General features: G+C 43.7%; 1 protein-coding gene across 1 annotated transcript in view; it reads right to left on the bottom strand.

Annotated features, from left to right (window-relative positions):
- cdk6 (cyclin dependent kinase 6) overlaps positions 1-21,405 on the bottom strand; it is a 79,023-nt gene extending 57,618 nt beyond the window's left edge. The window contains exons 1-3 of the mRNA XM_023976129.2: positions 21,092-21,405; positions 14,132-14,267; positions 8,418-8,585 (exon numbers count right to left, since the gene is read on the bottom strand). Of these exons, the coding sequence (XP_023831897.1) occupies positions 8,418-8,585; positions 14,132-14,267; positions 21,092-21,315 (528 nt within the window). The 5' untranslated portion in view covers positions 21,316-21,405. The remainder of the gene's footprint in view (positions 1-8,417; positions 8,586-14,131; positions 14,268-21,091) is intronic.
- Positions 21,406-21,624: the final 219 nt, after the last annotated feature.

Genomic DNA, 21,624 nt, shown 5'->3' with positions numbered 1-21,624 from the left:
ACACACACACACACACCACACACCACCACACACACATACAACACATAAAAGAGAAGTTAAATTCTCATAAACCGTCAACTGCCTTTAGACCAGTTTCAGTTGATGAAAGAAAAATCCAACAGGCCTTTTTTGCACCTTATGCAAGTTCAGCTCTCATATACTCTGTTAGAAAGCAGACTATGAATCATATCCTGACTGTGATGGAGACAGAATAGTCATATCTTCTTCTATTCAGAGACAGCATTTCTCAGTGCCCTGATAGTTTGGAATGAGTTAAGGGGAGCCAGGTGTGGTAATGAGTTGTATGTACCTGGGCTGCTTGGCTGCCCCTTCTGCCTGTAACTGTGCATCTTCATGTCTAAACGAGTCACTCTTAGTTTATTGGTCACTGGTGGGTACCATCCTTTACCGTCAGAAAAAAAGGGACAAATCCTGCTAGGAGTGTGTGTGTGTGTGTGTGTGTGTGTGTGTGTGTGTGTGTGTGCGTGTGTGTGTGTGTGTGTCTGTGTGTACATGTATGTGTGTGTGACATACAGTATGTGTGTGTTTGAGTGCCTGTGTGTGTATGTATGTGTGTGTGCATGTGTTAGCATGCCTGAGTGTGTGTGTGTGTATGTGACATGTGTGTGCACACGTGTGTTTGAGTGTGTGTGTGTCTGTTTGTGCGTGTATGTGTGTACGTCTAGCACTGTGAATGGGTTGTGTTTTTGCATACTAAGTGAGAGTACAGTAACGGCAGTGCATTCTTTATCTGTGTCAGAGGAGACACAGCACTGGGGAGGGAGATAGGGGGATTCCAGACAGACACACACACATACACAGCAACAATAATCTGGAACAAAGGTCCCGTGCTCACGTTGCACTCCACCGCACACACGCACACAGAGGGTCAGTATTTCTGTCCCTGATGCCTAAGGTGGATTCCCAGGTGAATTTCCTGAACAGAAGCTCTAACTGCCAAACTAACATGAAGTGGCCATGTCTCATCTGTCATAAAAAAAAGTCAAACGCCAGTTTCTGACAAGCAAATAGAACCACAGAGGGAGACCACATGACTGACAGCATGCCTGAGTCTGGCCAGGCCAGGTAACACATTGGATCTTAACTTGACTGTCTGTTTACTTCTCTAGGTAATGCTTAGGAAAGTTGATGCTAAAACATTTAGAAATAAAACAATGCCTACCCTAGACATTATTTTGTATTAGTGACATAATACTATATATATATAAAATATATATTCACATCACAATTCCCACAGATAATGTCAAATGAATGTCCTCAGTTAGTCCTGAATGTCCTCAGTTAGTCCTGAATGTCCTCAGTATGTCCTGAATGTCCTCAGTTAGTCCTGAATGTTCTCAGTTAGTCCTGAATGTCCTCAGTTAGTCCTGAATGTCCTCAGTTAGTCCTGAATGTCCTCAGTTAGTCCTGAATGTCCTCAGTTAGTCCTGATATACCCTTAAGATCTGCTAATCTAAAACGTCTCATCTCTCCCTGCTCCCATCGCTCCCTTTCAGACCTTTCAGACTTCCGGCGCCGACAGAGATGGCCGCCTCGCTTCGCGTTCCTAGGAAACTATGCAGTATTTTATTTTTTTATGTGTTATTTCTTACATTGGTGCCCCAGGTAATCTTAGGTTTCATTACATACAGTCGGGAGGAACTACTGAATTTAAGAGCAACGTCAACTCACCATCATTACAACCAGGAATATGACTCTCCCGAAGCGGATCCTGTGTTTTKCCTTCCACCCAGTACAATGGATCTGATCCCAGCCGGCGACCMTAAACAACGACGCSGTAAAAKGGGCAAACGAAGCGGTCTTCTGGTCAGGCTTCGGAGACGGGCACATCGCGCTCCACTCCCTAGCATACTACTCGCCAATGTCCAGYCTCTTGACAACAAGGTTGATGAAATCCGAGCAAGGGTAACATTCCAGAGAGACATCAGAGACTGTAACGTTCTTTGCTTCACAGAAACATGGCTCACTCGAGAGACGCTAACGGAGTCRGTGCAGCCAGCTGGTTTCTTCACGCATCGCGCCGACAGAAACAAACATCTTTCTGGTAAGAAGAGGGGCGGGGGTGTATGCCTTATGATTAACGAGACGTGGTGTGATCATAACAACATACAGGAACTCAAGTCATTCTGTTCACCTGATTTAGAATTCCTCACAATCAACCGCATTATCTACCAAGGGAATTCTCTTCGATTATAATCACAGCCGTATATATTCCCCCCCAAGCAGACACATCGATGGCCCTGAAGAACTTTATCTGACTCTATGTAAACTGGAAACCACACACCCTGAGGCTGCATTCATCGTAGCTGGGGATTTTAACAAGGCTAATCTGAAAACAAAACTCCCTAAATTCTATCAGCATATCGATTGTGCTACCAGGGCTGGTAAAACCTTGGATCATTGTTATACTAACTTCCGCGACGCATATAAGGCCCTCCCCCGCCCTCCTTTCGGAAAAGCTGACCACGACTCCATTTTGTTGCTTCCAGCCTACAAACAGAAACTAAAACAGCAAGCTCCCGCGCTCAGGTCTGTTCAACGCTGGTCCGACCAATCTGATCCCACGCTTCAAGACTGCTTCGATCACGTGGATTGGGATATGTTCCGCATTGCGTCCAACAACAACATTGACGAATACGCTGATTCGGTGAGCGAGTTCATTAGAAAGTGCATTGACGATGTCGTACCCACAGCAACGATTAAAACATTCCCAAACCAGAAACCGTGGATTGAYGGCAGCATTCGCGTGAAACTGAAAGCGCAAACCACTGCTTTTAACCAGGGCAAGGTGACCGGAAACATGACCGAATAAAAACAGTGTAGCTATTCCCTCCGCAAGGCAATCAAACAAGCTAAGTGCCAGTATAGAGACAAAGTAGAATGGCAATTCAACAGCTCAGACACAAGAGGTATGTGGCAGGGTCTACAGTCAATCACGGATTACAAAAAGAAAACCAGCCCCGTCGCGGACCAGGATGTCTTGCTCCCAGACAGACTAAATAACTTTTTTGCTCGCTTTGAGGACAATACAGTGCCACTGACACGGCCCGCTACCAAAACCTGCGGGCTCTCCTTCACTGCAGCCGCAAGGTGAGTAAACATTTAACGTGTTAACCTTCTGCAAGGCTGCTGGCCCAGATGGCATTCCCAGCCGCGTCCTCAGAGCATGCGCAGACCAGCTGGCCTGGTGTGTTTAAGGACATATTCAATCAATTCTTATCCCAGTCTGCTGTTCCCACATGCTTCAAGAGGGCCACCATTGTTCCTGTTCCCAAGAAAGCTAAGGTAACTGAGCTAAACGCTACCGCCCCGTAGCACTCACTTCCGTCATCAAATGAAGCTTTGAGAGACTAGTCAAGGACCATTATCACCTCCACCCTACCTGACACCCTAGACCCACTCCAATTTGCTTACCAACCAATAGGTCCACAGACGACGCAATCGCAACCACACTGCACACTGCCCCTAACCCATCTGGACAAGAGGAATACCTATGTGAGAATGCTGTTATCGACTACAGCTCAGCATTTAACACCATAGTACCCTCCAAACTCGGCATCAAGCTCGAGACCCTGGTTCTCGACCCCGCCCTGTGCAACTGGGTCCTGGACTTCCTGAGGACCGCCCCAGGTGGTGAGGGTAGGTAACAACATCTCCACCCCGCTGATCTCAACACGGGGCCCCACAAGGGTGCGTTCTGACCCTCTCCTGTAACTCCCTGTTCCCACCCACGACTGTGTGGCCATGCACGCCTCCAACTCAATCATCAAGTTTGCGGACGACACTACAGTGGTAGGCTTGATTACCAACAACGACGAGACGGCCTACAGGGAGGAGGTGAGGGCCCTCGGAGTGTGGTGTCAGGAAAATAACCTCACACTCAACGTCAACAAAACAAAGGAGATGATTGTGGACTTCACAGTTCACAGTTAAGTTAAGGGTTAAGGTTTGGGATAGGGTTAAAACAACAAGTGTCTACCACTGGGATTGAACACGTGACCTTCAGATCTGAAGTCACGGGACTACACCCATCCGCCATCCCTGTCCAGGTAATATCGCTCACTGTTGCCCCTAGTGGCTAATTTTTGAAGGCCTTTCCCGACGTCCTCAAAACAATTTCAAAGTCAACTTGGAGCGATCTGGCTGTGCAAGACAGTCCCACTTCAAAGCCTTGATGGAAGAAAGGTGGGAGGAGGAGGGGATCTCTGACTCAATCTCTCTCTGTCCACCTTAGCTCCCTCCCTCTTTATCCATTTCATCCTTGTCACGTCCACTTCACTTCAGGGATTCTCTTCGGCCCTTCCTTCGTTCTCACTTTACACCATATCGTTTACTGTTCTTCTCTCTTGCCTGCCGACTGGTGCCCTTTCAGTGCCCGCTACATCACATTAGCCGCTTTTCATCTGTGTCTCAGGAGACCGTCCTGCCTTCTCTCTCTCTCTCTCTCTGCCCTTCTGTGGCCTCATGTACAAATGTTTTATAGTCTCCCTTTCACCTCCCACTCAGGATACTTCTCTTCTCATTGGTCGACCAGCTCAGTAAAACATAGTCTGTATTCCAAAAAGCACCCTATTCACTATAGGTCTATAGTGCAATATGGGCCTTATCGGCCCTGGTCAACGGTAGTGCACTATAAGGGGAATAGGGAGCCATTTGGGACGCAACCACACATACAGTAAGTGGAAGTTCACCCAATTGGTTAAAAAAGAGTGCACTAACCAACCAAAAACAGAGGAGAAGAAAATTAGATAAAGATGGACAGAGAGAGGGAAGGAGAGGAGGGAGGAGGTGAAAGAGAGAGAGAGATTAGGTTTTCAGAGTAAGGGCCTGAAGCCAGTCGTTTGTACCAGGTGAAAGTATTTTGTTTTGGAGTGGGCTGAGGTAGATAAGGAGTCTATAAAATAATGCTTAACATTGGGAAGTAACATACACAGTCTCAATTCATAACCTCTGTTATTTAATCTCTTATCTATCTAAATACCTGATATCAAAGGAAGAATAGTCTCACTGGGAATGTACCGCACACAGTCCAACTCCCAATACATAACTTGACTATCTGTCTACAGTAAATACCTGATAATAAAGAGGCTTAATCAGACGTATCCTGATTGAGACTATGGAGTCTGGCTAGTGAAACTGTAAGAAGAGGAATCAGTCTGGCTATACAGTATGTAGCAGTATGTGAAATACCTTCAGGTTTTGGTTTGTCCTGTAAAACTGGAATAGTCCCAAAAGTGCCAACTGAGGAAAATATATATTTTTAAGTATGTGAACTATGTATTTGACATGATATAGTCTATTCTATACCATAACGTTAAAGCAGGAACTTTTGGGGGGGTTGTCATAAAAACGGAGCCCAGTGTGTGTACTGGTATAAAAGGGATAATCCACCCTAAAAATGAAATGTGACGTGATACGTCATCAAGACATGGTTCTCGTCACTGGATATAGGGGATAACAAACTATCACATTTCATAAAGCTTTTAAAACAATTACCTGCAGTCCAGATCGCCAAATAAGCCAATAGATGGTATGGGCAAACTTCTCCAGAACAAATCCATCTGTCTATATCATCACAACACAGTATATATTTTGTTCAAATGTCCCCAAAGTGCAGAGTGCGCCATCACATTAATATCCTTTCTTCATTCAACTACCATGGTGCAAAATTGTGTTCTCCTCTCCCTGCTTGCAGGCTCGCAGGGCCCTTGAGCGTTGCCATTGCAACCTGATTCACACAGCTTTGTGCTAGAAACGCAATCTATACCACCAGGTTGAACATGGTGATATTGTAACTCCTAAACTGATAGTGAAGTTTGTTTTAGGGATTTACAACTAGCTAACTACTTCACATGCTGATAATACCATAGACTTTGGTATTATTGTGTGTAGTTATGTTTTCTTGATAGCTACCTAGCGAGCTATACAGCTTTTCTAGAGAGAACATTGCATTGTGGGTTTTGTAGTCGAATTTTCACTTATTGCTTACTTAACTTATTATAACGACAAAATGCAATATTTTTTTCACAACATATATTGTTCTCACATATTGCGTTATTTATGTAAATCATGGGAATTTGTGGTTTTAAGTGGATTATTCCTTTAAGATGCTCGCCACAAGAGGTTTGTTTTTTAAACAACTAACTGACCGACGTCGGTTCAATTATTTGAAATACATTTTTTTTATGAGCTCAATACGCACTTTCTCTAGAAAGAAATCAGATCACACCAAAACTGTGATATGTAGTAGGGAGTCGTAGTTTCCAATAGGCCAATATTCGACATAGTTTAGCGAAGAAAATGTGGTAATTAACTACAATGACCATAATCGGTGACAGCATCATGCAGTGGGGATGTTTTTCTGTGGTAGGGACTGGGAGACTAGTCAGGATTGAGGCAAAGATGAACGGAGCAAAGTACAGAGAGATCCTTGATGAAAACCTGCTCCAGAGCGCTCAGAACCTCAGACTGGGACGAAGGTTCACCTTCCAATAGGACAAAGACCCTAAGCATACAGCCAAGAAAACACAGAGTGGCTTCGGGACAAGTCTCTGAACGTCCTTGAGTGGCCCAGACAGAGCCCGGACTTGAACCCGATCTAACATTTCTGGAGAGACCTGAAAATAGCTGTTCAGTGACGCTCCCCATCCAACCTGACAGAGCTTGAGAGGATCTGCAAAGAAGAATGGGAGAAACTCTCCAAATACAGGTGTGCCAAGCTTGTAGTGTCATTTCCAAGAAGACTCAAGGACGTAATCGCTGCCAAAAGGTGCTTCAACAAAGTACTGAGTAAAGGGTCTGAATACTTATTTAAATGTTATATTTTTAATACATTTGCAAACATTTCTAAAATCCTGTTTTTGCTCTGTCATTATGGGGTAGTGTGTTGATTGATGCTCATATCTCCGCCCTAACAATGGGAGCCATTGTCCCAAAGGCGGAAAGGCAGAAGCTATGTCCAAAATAAGCCCATAGAAACACATTGGGTTTATATTGGACAGATTTTGTTGAGAGTGAAACCTCTCGCTTTGCCGCCTCCTCTCTGGTGTGGGGCAGACACGGAGACGGAGAGAAGAGAGGAACGCGCTATCGAGACAGATAAAGAGTATTTGCTTCGTGAGGTACAGTATCTCTACCTGAAAATACATGATCTAATCTAAGTGATTGATAGTTGGTATTCAGCAGTCATAAAAGTATGTCTTATTTACTTTGAAGAACTACTAAAATAGTGATTTTGTCAGACAACACAGGCAGCAGCTCTATAGAGATGAGATGATGACTTGGAATGAAATAATAAAGTCATCATATTAAAAAAACATACATATAATATACAAAACAACTGAAATATTTTATTAAAGTAATGTGAATAAATGATGGTTAATAAGTGATAAGCAGTAGTGTGCTGTCACTATTGCATGTTTTATTCATAACGCATAGCGCATTTCATGCTAAAAAATATATTGAACCGAAACTGAAAACCGTGATTATTTTTTAAATAATTTAACTGAAACCGAACCAACCTCAAAAAGCTCTAATCGCTCAGCACTAATATCCTGGTCAGGCATTGTCTCTACTCAGTACATAATCAGTATTGGGTGATATAGTACATAATCAGTATTGGCTGATATAGTACATAATCAGTATTGGCTGATATAGTACATAATCAGTATTTGGGTGATATAGTACATAATCAGTATTGGCTGATATAGTACATAATCAGTATTGGCTGATATAGTACATAATCAGTATTGGCTGATATAGTACATCATCAGTATTGGGTGATATAGTACATCATCAGTATTGGCTGATATAGTACATCAGTATTGGCTGATATAGTTACATAATCAGTATGGCTGATATAGTACATAATCAGTATTGGCTGATATAGTACATATCAGTATTGGCTGATATGTACATAATCAGTATTGGCTGATATAGTAACATAATCAGTATTGGCTGATATAAGAGTTTATGTTCTGTTTTAAACAGCAAGGTTCTCACCACAGAAGTCAGTTCATCTGAAATGTGTATATCATCTGTGTTATAACAGTTTATAACAGGTTTATAATAGTAAGGTGCTCACCACAGCGGTCAGTTCCATCTTAAATCTGTATATAATCTGTGCTATAACAGTTTATAACAGGTTTATAACAGTAAGGTTCTCACTAACAAGGTCAGTTCCATCTTAAATCTGTATATATCTGTGCTATAACAGTTTATAACAGAGGTTCTCACCACAGAGGTTAGTTCATCGGAATCTGTATATCATCTGTGTTATAACAGTTTATAACAGGTTTATAACAGTAAGTCTACTACAAAGGTCAGTTCCATCTTAAATCTGTATATAATCTGTGTTATAACAGTTTATAACAGGTTTATAACAGTAAGGTTCTCACCACAGAGGTCAGGGCCATCTGAAAGCTGTATATCCTGGCGAGGCCAAAATCGGCCAGTTTGATCTGTCCTCCACTGGTGACCAAAATGTTCTGGGGTTTCAGGTCCCGGTGAACCACACGGTGTGAGTGCAGGAAGTCCAGTCCCTGCAGCAGCTGGTACATCATATCCTGTTAGGACAACACACATGGGCACTCAGACACAGTCTTAACAGGTACAACATGACACATAGACATTCCAACACAGTCTTAACAGGTACAACATGACACATGGACATTCCAACACAGTATTAACAGGTATAACACGACACATGGACATTCCAACACCGTATTAACAGGTATAACACGACACATGGACATTCCAACACAGTATTAACAGGTATAACATGACACATGGGCACTCAGACACAGTCTTAACAGGTATAACATGACACATGGACATTCCAACACAGTATTAACAGGTATAACATGACACATGGACACTCAGACACAAGCTGTGTTCGAGTACTCACACTAACAGCACTAACCGTACTATTTGTGGCATACATTTAGTATGTAGTATGCTTATTGGTCAGAGTATGAATATATGTAGTAGGCGAAAAGTTTACGCATGTCGTACTACATTCGTCAAAATACTCTAGTACTCTAGCAGTGGACATTATTTCCGTGCATTTAGTGCCCATAATGCAATTCTTCAGAAAATGGGCGTGGTTCACAACGTTTTCAGATTTGAAGAAAATGGCGGAAAATATGCAGCCAAAGTCCAACGAGAGAGCATACAAATTCATTGCTTTAACTAATTATGACAAATGTTAAGAAAATGTTGAGCAATGTAATTTGACAATTTGTTAGCTTCGCTAGCCTTACGAACTGCATAGCATTTCATTACAGTAGTTGCTTGTATGCACCAGATGTTAGCTAGCTACCTAACGTTAGTTGGCTACTAATACTTCAAACTTGCCAGTATATTAACTATATGCTATCTAACTAAACAATCCAACGTTTATTGACTTGATTTTTCACGTAATTCTTAGCTTAGCTAAGTGGTATAGTCGTTGTGCGTTCTCAATGGACATTGTTAAAGAAGTCGTAAGACGTCTTGCTCGTAATTTCTTAGCTATGCTAACAAGCTAGCAAGAAGCTGCATAGCAACAGTATCAAATTCCGGTAGACACATCGAAGCACTAGTACACTCAACTACAAGGATACCGTTCGTTTACAGTATACTAAAATTAACTAATAGTATATAGTATGTAGTATATACTCATTAAGTATGTATTATACAGTATGTTAGTATGGGTATTCGAAAACAGCTACAGTCTTAACAGGTACAACATGACACATGGACACAGACACAGTCTTAAAAGGTACAACATGACACATGGACACAGACACAGTCTTAAAAGGTACAACATGACACATGGACACAGACACAGTCTTAACAGGTTCAACAACACACATGGACACTGACAGTTTGTCATGATTTTACGGATACAAGACACATGGACACTGAAAAAAGACACCTGATATCCTTGAGGGTTCAATAGTACTAAAACAAAAGGTCATTTTTAAAATCTGTGTTTTGGTTGCTGCACATTGGTGTTGGATGGTTCCCCCAATACTAATGCAGTTCATTATCTTCATCATCATGTGTGTACAGCATGCACATCACTGTAATCTGTAAGGTAACGATAGTAAGAAACATCATTTATTTCTCTTCTAAATCAGCCAACGGGTCTCAGAACACTGAAAACCTAAATGAAGTCCCCACAGAGTGAAGTGAAATCACTGAGGCCCTGCATGCGGTGCAGCAGCTTGTCGACTAGGAAGAAAAGAGAACGTATCCCTTTAAAGCCCAAGTGTGGCAGATGTTGATAACTGACACAATTTTGGAGGGAGAGCAGAGCAGGAAATACACGTTGCTGTGAGGGTGTAGTTCTGATCTTTGGGCCCTGGTCCAAAAGTAGTGCACTACATAGGGAATAGGGTGCCATTTGGGTACTGCCTTGATCTGTTGGTGGTGGGCCTCTCTCTGCCTCCCTCCCTCTCTTCCTGCATCTGGCTGGACTGGAGCTGAGGTGGATTGTTCATTGGAGATCCACTCTTCCCAGCTGCAGCCAGGAACGGCCCCACGGTGGCCCTAATGCCCACAAGCACTCAGTTCAGGGAGAGAGAAATAAAGGTAAAAAGAGAGAGAAAGAAAGAGTCTGAGAGGAGGGCTAAACTGAAAGGGCTCAACGGCCATTTCTACTCTCTGGTGGAACTTGCACAACAACATAAGGACTGAACTGATGGTGATAGCGGAGGTGGGGGCTGTTTGAGTGATAGAGACAGAGAGATGGGGGAAGATTAAAAAAGAAACACAGGGAAAGAGAAAGAGAGAAAGAGGGGGGAGAGAAAGAGGGACTCTCTCTCACAGTCTCGACATGAATCGGCCTACTGCTGGGGTTGCAGCAGGCAGCGGTGCCCCCCCCCCGAAACCCGTCGCCAAGACCTCACAAGTGACATGGACCTGGGCCTGCGGAGGGGCTCCATTCTCTGACACTAGCAGCTGGTGAGTGATTAAAAGAGGTGAAACAATGGTCTGCACACTCAAGCAGAAAACATTTTCAAACGGGCGGGGCTGACCAGGGCTAAGAGGAGGGGACAGGAGCCTCTGCACGGAATAGAGAAGAGACAGGGCAGAGGGAATGTGTGTGTGTGTGTCTGTGTGTGTGCGCGTGCGGTGTGTTTGTGTGCGTGCGGTGTGTGTGTGTGTGTGTATGCGTAAGCAGTGTGTGTGAGGGTCCCTTGCGCAGGTCAGCCAGAGAGCGTAAACAGGCCTTCTTTTTTTGCATCTCCGTCCACCCGTAACCTAGGAGGCCAACAGACAGCGGCAGAGGCAGTTATTTAAGGAGTTGATACAATGGCATCACCCCCATGAGCTCCTCTCTGTTTGCTTTAAATGGCCATTTGCGACATGTTTCCTTTCAACAGCATTTCCTACAAAACCCCAATTATCTCAGAAGTGTGACTTGAGGACAATCATACAAACAACAACAAGGCCCCCATGGCGCTCCATCTCCCCTCCCTGCTTCAGTTCATTCATATAACAGTCATTCAGTAGTAGATGATGCAGGTGAAGATGAATGATGAATGACAAGCTGTTGCTTGTCAAGAGTAAATAGATTTTAGTTGTTCATAAAAATGAATAGTTTGTAGGGCTGGGGATAATGTCAAACTATCAGACTGACATTAATATCTAGTCTCCAGTCTGCAGATGGTATGAGAAAACACCTGACCTGTTGCAAACCAATGTGACAGGAGGTGACAGAGCAACGAGTTGCCCAACACCCTAACTGTCTATGACAGCACCTCGACCAAAGATAGCTAGCTAGGAAACACAAGGCAAGCGATACCCAAGAATAAAAATAAAAAAGTAGCCAAGAGAAAAAGCAGTCAAAACATGGCATCCCCTAGTGCAGTCCCTGTTGTCATGCTAATAAGCAAGACGCAGTCATAATGTTTTTTGTAACCGTGTCACAATACAGGACATCTGCCAGTTAGTGTAATGCTTCATTAACCAGACTTTTATAGGGCCAGGCCTGGAGACGGGGAAGGATGGAGGATCTGGGGGTGGAGGAGGGGGTAGAGGGGCACGAAGCCCAGTGTTAGCCCAGCCGCACTCCCCAAGGCTGGGGGAGGCTGCGGGACAGAGACCGGCTGCTTGATGTCCTTCCAGCTCATTTGATTCCCGGAGCCTCTTTGATCAATTACCATACGGTGGTTCTGACTGTAGGTCTGAAAGGGGGCAGTGGGGGGTGGGGGTCTGCAATCTGGTGTCCTCTGGTCTGGAGGAGTGTTACTGTGCAGTGTCCACTGTCATGGAAATAAAAGGGACGGTGCCACTGTCATCTTGTACTTGATCGTTTTCCATTGTCCCTCATCGCTCCAGCTGCTGTTTGGATGTTGAAAATGAATGGGATCTCTCTCCCGCTCAACAAGTGGTCTTCCATGCTTGCTTTCAAATCAAATCAAACTTGATTAGTCACATGCACCGAATACAACAGGTGTAGACCTTACAGTGAAATGCTTACTTATGAGCCCCTAACCGACAATGCCGTTTCAAAAAATATGGATAAGAATAAGAGATAAAAGTAACAAATAATTAAAGAGCAGCAGTAAAAAATAACAATATATACAGGGGGGTGCCGGTACAGAGTCAATGTGCGGGGGCACTGGTTAGTTGAGGTAGTATGTACAGTTGAAATCGGAAGTTTACATACACTTAGGTTGGAGTCATTAAAACTCGTTTTTCAACCACTCCACAAATTTCTTGTTAACAAACTACAGTTTTGGCAAGTCGGTTAGGACATCTACTTTGTGCATGACACAAGCAATTTTTCCAACAATTGTTTTCAGACAGATTATGGGTCTTCCAAATGGACAATGACCCCAAGCATACTTCCAAAGTTGTGGCAAAATGGCTTAAGGACAACAAAGTCCAGGTATTGGAGTGGCCATCACAAAGCCCTGACCTCAATCCTATAGAACATTTGTGGGCAGAACTGAAAAAGCGCGTGCGAGCAAGGAGGCCTACAAACCTGACTCCGTTACACCAGCTCTGTCAGGAGGAATGGGCCAAAATTCACCCAACTTATTGTGGTAAGCTTGTGGAAGGCTACCCGAAACGTTTGACCCAAGTTAAACAATTTAAAGGCAATGCTACCAAATACTAATTGAGTGTATGTAAACTTCTGACCCACTGGGAATGTGATGAAAGAAATAAAAGCTGAAATAAACCATTCTCTCTACTATTATTCTGACATTTCACATTCTTAAAATAAAGTGGTGATCCTAACTGACCTAATACAGGGAATTTTTACTAGGATTAAATGTCAGGAATTGTGAAAAATTGAGTTTAAATGTATTTGGCTAAGTTAGGTTAATTAATAAATAGAGAGAGACTAACTGTCGAGAGGGAAAGAGGTTAATAAATAGAGAGAGACTAACTGTCGAGAGGGAAAGAGGTTAATAAATAGAAAGAGAGACTAACTGTCGAGAGGGAAAGAGGTTGCCAACACTTCCGCTTCCTACCTTTTGCGGATACTGGGTCTGTGTTTCAAATGGCACCCTATTCCCTACATAGTGCATAGGCCCTGGTCAAAAGTAGTGCACTATATATGGAATAGGGTGACATTTCAGATGCACCCTAGCAAATAACTGGATTACTTCCGGATTAGTCTGATAGTCAGAATGACGTATGGTTTGTTAGTGTGTTTGGCCCTGAGGGCATTCCTTTGGCCTACAGGAAAAGGAGGTTTGACACACGATGAGACACTACACATAAAGAAATGCCTTCTGTCAGTGTCACCTAGTTCTGTCAATCCATATGATTACACACACTCACAGACGCACACACACACACAAATAAAACACACAAACACACACAGCGTCTCCTCCTTTAGATACAGAGTGAAGTGAGGGACCAGAATGAAAATAGAAAAGCCGAGGCCCTCTAATTAGGACCCAATATGCCACATGTGCTACCCTTCAAAAAGCCTGAATGCTGTCTGATGTTTGGGAGTTCCATCCTCGGTTCCTGTCTGGGCCAGGAAGAAATATTCCCAGGATACTTTGCAAAAACAAGGTCCACATATTCATAGACCTTACGAATACAGTAGGGCATTTTCAATTTAGTGTGAACTTACTAAGAAGTTGCCCCTAGACAGACTCACTTTGATAGTTTCAGGTGGCACCCCAGGATCAGGGGCTTTCTCCAGGTACGTGGTCAGGTCCTGGTCAATGTGCTCAAAGACCAGGGTCAGCTTGGTCTCGCGGTCGGTCCGAGACACAGTACACACATCGAACAGTCTGCAGAGAGAGAGGCAGAGTGAATACTGCTGCTTAGCATTGTTAATGTCAGTCAGATATCATGGTAACACTTATATAAAATGATCTATAAAGGGTTTGTAAAAGGATCGCAAATAGTCCATAAAGTAGTTCACAAGTAAATAGAAGTTATAAAGTCATCCGTCTTTAATTTAAGAGGAATAACAAAGTATTTTCATTTATAACCACCATCTATGACAAAACATATTTTCCAGTCTAAACTGGCTTCTGAAACATAGATAGACACTTCATAGGATCCCTAGCATAATTCAATACCTGAGAGAGATCTAATCTATTTAATCAATCTAGCTTCAGTTAGGGGGGGAAATTAGTTTATAGTGTCAGTTAACTGTCCAGGGTCCGGTTTCCCAAAAGCATCCAAAGCATAGGATCCTATGGTTCTAAGATGAACTTAGCCTTACGATGCTTTTGGGAAACCAGGCCCAGACTAGTTTTCCTGACAGTTTTGAAAGAATGCAAGCAATGCTTTCACATACTGGGCCTTGTTAGCTAAACGGAAGGAACCGATCTGAAATTCCTTACTCGTGACTGATGGACATTTTGGCAACATGATCTCCTAGCCCTTATTCCAGTATGTGTGCAATAGCGGACTTCACAGTACAGTAACCACAATAGGATCAGTTGAGAGTTGAACACCTTGACAGAGTGATTGATTTGCCATTCTCGTTATTAAAAACATGCAACTGTAACCGACCAGGCGGATATTGATTACTGCATTGTTGGGTTTTGAGTTTGCAAGAAAGGCATTTTACTGTACTTGTGCACGTGACATTAAAACTTTAAACTTGAATCCAGGGCTCCTGCATGTCACAAGACCCCTTAGTCCACTGAGCTAAAGCCTAAGCAATATATCTGGGAGCAAACGCAACTCTTCAGGTCTCAGACAAGGTTACACATCAAGAGAGCATGAACTATATGTACAAACGTATGTGGACACCCCTTCAAATTAGTGGATTCTGCTATTTCAGCCAAACCTGTTGCAAACAGGTGTATAAAAATAGAGCACACCGCCATGCAATCTCCATAGACAAACATTGGCAGTAGAATGACCTTACTGAAGAGCTCAGTGACTTTCAACGGGGCACCGTCATAGGATGCCACCTTTCCAAAGTCAGTTTGTCAAACGTCTGCCCTGCTAGAGCTGCCTCAGGTCACCTGTAAGTGCTGTTATTGTGAAGTGGAAACGTCTAGGAGCAACAACGGCTCAGCCGCAAAGTAGAAGTTCTGTCCTCGGTTGCAAAACTCACTACTGAGTTCCAGACTTCCTCTGGAAACAACGTCAGCACAATAACTGTTCGTTGGGAACTTCATGAAATGGGTTTCCATGGCCGAGCAGCCGCACACAAGCCTACGATCACCATGTGCGCAATGCCAAGCGTCGGCTGGTGTGGTGTAAAACTCGCCGCCATTGGACTCTGGAGCAGTGGAAACGCATTCTCTGGAGTGATGAATCACGCTTCACCATCTGACAGTCCGATGGACTAATCTGGGTTTGGCGGATGCCAGGAGAACGCTACCTGCCCCAATATATAGTGCCAACAGTAAAGTTTGGTGGAGGAGGAATAATGGTGTAGGGCTGTTTTTCATGGTTCAAGCCGCTTAGTTCCAGTGAAGGGAAATCTTAACTCTACAGCATACAATGACATTCCAGACGATTCTGTGCTTCCAACTTTGTGGCAACAGTTTGGGGAAGGCCCTTTCCTGCTTCAGCATGACAATGCCCCCATGCACAAAGCGAGATCCATATAAAAATGGTTTGTCGATATCGGTGTGGAAGAGCTTGACTGGCCCACACAGAGCCCTGACCTCAAACCCATCGAACATCTTTGGGATGAATTGGAACACCGACTGCGAGCCAGGCCTAATCGCCCAACATCAGTGCCCGACCTCACTAATGCTCTTGAGGCTGAATGGAAGCAAGTCCCCGCAGCAATGTATTCCAAACATCGGTCGTGGAATGCCTTCCCAGAAGAGCGGATGCTGTTACAGCAGCAAAGAGGAGACCAATCCATATTAATGCCAATGATTTTGGAATGAGATGTTCGACGAGCAGGTGTCCACATACTCTTGGTCATGTTGTGTAGTTCCGACCCATCTCCTTTAGGCATGTTAAGCCTCCTGCCCACTAACCCTATCCTTTAGCCTCCTGCCCACTAACCCTATCCTTTAGCCTCCTGCCCACTAACCCTATCCTTTCGCCTCCTGCTCACTAACCCTATCCTTTAGCCTCCTGCTCAATAACCCTATCCTTTAGCCTCCTGCCCCACTAACCCTATCCTTTAGCCTCCTGCCCACTAACCCTATCCTTCGCCTCCTGCACCTCACTAACCCTATCCTTTAGCCTCCTGCCCACTAACCCTATCCTTTAGCGTCCTGCCCACTAACCCTATCCTTTAGCCTCCTGCTCACTAACCCTATCCTTTAGCCTCCTGCCCACTAACCCTATCCTTTAGCCTCCTGCCCACTAACCCTATCCGTTAGCCTCCTGCCCACTAACCCTATCCTTTAGCCTCCATCCTGATAACGCCAATAATAATGTTGTAGCTACATTATATCTATTTTAAGAGGGAAACCCTTGGCGACTCCTGAGCATCCAACACAATATATCAACATTGTGGGTGTATTTTTACTAGGCGACAAACCGAGCCCAAACATACAGATTATTTGGGCAGTTGTGCCATGGGGAAGCGTTGGTGAAAGCCTAGAGAAGACGTCCAGTGTCAACCTCAAAGATCCGAGGACGACGACAAAGATTCCTTCAGGAGCACCAGGGCAACGCGTGATGCGTCATGGCAACTGAAGCAGTCTGGACTGCCCATGACCGACCACTAGATGTGGTTGAGCAGCGTCTCTCACCATGGCAACCAATCAGTGTGGGTGACAAGAACGTGGATGGAATTTATCCCACTTACTGACATCGCTCTATCATTGTTTCAATGACACTATGGGGCCAATAAGGTCCGTATCCCACACATCTTTATGCAGTAATTCTTAGATTTAATAAAAAATATGTCATATTTACAGTAAAATCTGTATTTCAATAGCTTCAAATATTTCGAAAGAATCAATGGGTCTGTAGTAATAACAGTAAAATTGCAGTTGATGTCTGTGTAATCTCAGTGAATTGTCTTGAAGTAAAGCATGGGAAAGCTGCTCCACCTGGTAGTCCTTTTCTTTTTCACTTGTAGCCTAAAGGGAATATGCACTGTGCCACACCCCCTGTTAACAAAGGCTTGTAAATCCTGCATTGAGGATTCAAGGTATTATTGCCATACGCCCATGATGTCACAGAACGAGCGAGCCACCCTGTTGGAAAGTTGGGGTTAAACGCCCCTCAGAACCGTGATTGTTCCACTACAATGCAGCCTCTCGCCAGACACTGAACATATGGTATGACTAATGGGCGTCATTCTTAAACATCCAGGGGTTGGCAGGCCTGTAGTTACACAGTAGGTCCAGAATGCACCCTGCTCGCTCTCTCCCGCACTGTTTAGCTTTACAGAGAGACCAGACCAGACACCCTTTGGTGTGGATTTGAGCTTGGGCTAACATATAGGAACCAGAATTTGACAGAATTTGAGAAATTAGCATACCACAAAGTATAGGGAGTAAGGACACATTTTGTGTCATCATTTAAATCTGTCGAACCTTCGATACGTGGAATCTCTATGAAGAATATATTCATTTATTCAGATGAAGAGAATAATAGAGGCTGTAGTGTGACCAGCAGGGCTTAGAATAACATTTGTACAGTATTATTAAAAAGTGTAATACAAAAGCACTCAATCTCTCATTATAAACTAAATGGCAAGGTTAGACCTTGAGCTGGGCCGGTAAATGACGTGGTTTCTGTGCCGAACTGAACTGACCTCCAAATTGGACCATGGGAGTATACAGCTGCAGAGCACAACAACCCCTGTATGTTGTCTTGTGGCAGAGGACTAAAAACAACACATCTTATATGTAGACTACTGGAATGGGGGCAAAATCAGCCCAATACAGTATCTCTTAGTGTGACTCGATGCACAAAATGGTTCTTTCTTATCATTCCCAACAGCAGTTCATTGACTTTTCTGTGAAATTCCACTCTAACCAGCGATGGGGATGACTTTACCCATGACTTATTTAGGTTGATTAATCTGGTGAACAGATATCATCCAATAATGTCTATCACAGGTGCTGCACACAAAGAAACCTTCCAGACACACCAATCTGTATTAAACATAATGTACAGTCTACTGTATTGCACTATAGTATCACCAGGATCAAAATGGGGTTTATAGTTGTACATCACAAAACAACAACTTTTCCAAAGGTCAATAAGGAAACTCCATAAAACGCGGCAGGGCATTATGCAGTAATTTGTTGGTTGCAACGTGGTCTCAGAGCATTTTTTATTATTCTCGATGTAAAGCTGAAAGACTCCATTTAGTATGATATATTATGTTTCGTATGGTATGTATTCATTTGTGGATGTCCATCACCTATTTCGTCTGATACTGTATGTTAGGAATTACAATTTGTATTATATGTTACGAATTTGCAAAATGTACAATATGTTACTAATTTGCTAAATGTACAATAGGTTACGAATTTGCAAAATGTATGATATGTTACAAACTCTAGCTAGGTGGCTAGGGAAAGGGGGATACCTAGTCAGTTGTACAACTGAACACATTTAACTGAAATGTGTCTTCCGCATTTAACCCAACCCCTCTGAATCAGAGAGGTGCGGGGGGCTGCCATAATCGACATCCACGGCACCCGGGGAACAGTGGTTTAACTGCCTTGTTCAGGTGCAGAATGACAGATTTTTACCTTGTCAGCTCAGGGATTTGAGCCAGCAACCTTTCGATAACTGACCCAACACTCTAACCACGAGGCTACCTGCTGCCCTATGGCTAGGTGGCTTACATTAGCTAGCTCGCTAACGTTAGCTAGTCTAGGGTTAGGGTTAAGGTTAAGTTTAGGAGTTAGGTTAACCCCAAGAGTCGATGTCCGCACCCCGCATAAATCAAATTAGCATAATACAAAAATCCCCATACAAATCTGTCAGGTTAAGCCAGAAATATCTGTTTTGCATTGGGATGCGTATGTAACGGATGTGAAATGGCGAGCTAGCAGCCTTTCAGTCGGTTACGTCACTTGCTCTGAAACCTAGAAGTAGTGGTTCCCCTTTCTCTGCTAGGGCCGCAGCTTTTGTGGAGCGATGGGTAACGACGCTTCGTGGGTGACTGTTGTTGATGTGTGCAGAGGGTCCCTGGTTTGCACCCGAGGTCGGGGCGAGGGGACGTACTAAAGTTATACTGTCACATTGGTGCCGTGACCCGGATCACTGGTTGCTGCGGAAAGGGGGGTGAGTGTAACGGATGTGAAATGGCTAGCTAGTTAGCGGTGGTGCGAGCTAGCAGCCTTTCAGTCGGTTACGTCACTTGCTCTGAAACCTAGAAGTAGTGGTTCCCCTTGCTCTGCAAGGGCCGCGGCTTTTGTGGAGCGATGGGTAACGACGCTTCGTGGGTGACTGTTGTTGATGTGTGCAGAAGGTCCCTGGTTCGTGCCCGAGGTCGGGCGAGGGGACGTACTAAAGTTATACTGTTACACGTATCAATCTACCGCATCCGCCGATGTCGCACTTCCTCATCTGCAGTGGAAGGTGACAGAGCTAGACCATGAGGCATCCCGAAAATCGGTCTTCCGACAAAATTGTCTGTAGCGTCTGAACGGTTTGGCCTACAAACTATTATGATCCCTCTATGGAAAGATCACGAACACGATGGTGTTCTCTGTTTGCTCTACGACCCCCACAAGTGTCTTGGGACTCATCTGAAGTCGGTACAGCCAATCTGCCAACTTCTGTCTGTAGCGTCCGAACAGTTTGGGATACACATTAATATGGCCCCTCTGCAGAAATATGAGACTCTCACGAACACGTACATGCCAGTTTTGCTCTAGGACAACAACGGGCTTCACAAGACTTGTCCCCCGGTAACAGAAGTAAAGTATATATGGAGACTGTTTAGTACCAAAAATAAGGGGCTAAATACATGTTTAAAAAAAAATAGCAAACGTTATTTATACACCTGTCAGCAATGGGTGTGGCTGAAATAGTCCACTAATAATCCACTAATTTGAAGGGGTATCCACATACGTGTTATATATATATATATAGTGTATTTCCAGTATATAGACTGTTTAGTGCCAAAAATATGGGTTTACAAAAATGTACAAATAAAAAAGACTAACTTTCCTGATCTTTCTTATATTGCTCAGCTATAGGACAGACATTTCAGAAGAAACTTCCTACAGATTTTTTTGAGGGACTAGCTATCGTTCCATGTAGTGAATTTGTTATTCAATGCGTTTGTATGGGCTAATAGTAGTAAGGCCAAAAATATTTTTTTCATCGTTTTTTTTTTAATACTTCAAGGGGTCTTAAAATTCTTTATCAAATAGTTAATGATCCTTGGTATGACCTTCTTAAAACTATTCCATGTAGTTTAGTAGAACCCACCTGCATCCCACCCCACCCCCTCCCCTGGCTTAAAACTATTCCATATAGTTTAGTAGACGTTGGCATTATCTGGCCACCAATCCATCCAACCATATCAAACGTAACATATCATACTAAATGGAGTGTCTCGGAATTACGTACAGATCCTACTGAATGCTCTGAGAGCAGGTTGTTTAAAGAGATACATATCAGGGGTTATAATAGCATATGGTTGAAAAGTTAATGCAACATCTGGGAGCTTGTTAGATGCACCCCCCTCTCCATCTCTTCTTACCTGACTACGTTGGGGTGTTCGAATGCCTCCAGTTGCCTCAGTACCGCCACCTCACGGATGGTGGAGAGGGGCATCCCTTCCTCCTCCGTCTGTACCCGAACTCGTTTTAGGGCTACAAAGCGTCCCTCGTTCTTCAAATCTCGTGCCTTGTACACCTTTCCATACGCACCTTCCCCAATCTCGGCGACGGGCTCGTACTGTTGTGATACACTTTCTTTGTCCATTTTTGCGTCTTTTTTCTTTTTCTTGTTGAGAATATTGCGGGGAATCCCAACGAACGTAACGAGCCAGGGTTATTACAAAGCCATCCTCACAGAAAATAGTTGTTGGCGCGTGCAATGCCTAAATTAAAGGAAGAGAGAGGTAGCAGAGGTAACATCGTATATGTCTGTCTGTTTTTGGTCAAACGGAGGTCCACAACATTGTGTCATCAAGTTTAGTTTTATTCCGACTATCAACACTAGAACCCCGATGCGTTCTACTTGATCCACTCCCACTTCATTACGCGTATGAATCTCTTGTCCTCCTAGTTA

The sequence above is a fragment of the Salvelinus sp. IW2-2015 genome, linkage group LG31 (genome assembly GCF_002910315.2).
Source record: "Salvelinus sp. IW2-2015 linkage group LG31, ASM291031v2, whole genome shotgun sequence".
In the NCBI taxonomy this organism is placed as follows: Eukaryota; Metazoa; Chordata; class Actinopteri; order Salmoniformes; family Salmonidae; genus Salvelinus; species Salvelinus sp. IW2-2015.
Note: the sequence above shows the minus strand (reverse complement) of the source record. Positions and strands in the feature narration are given on the sequence as shown.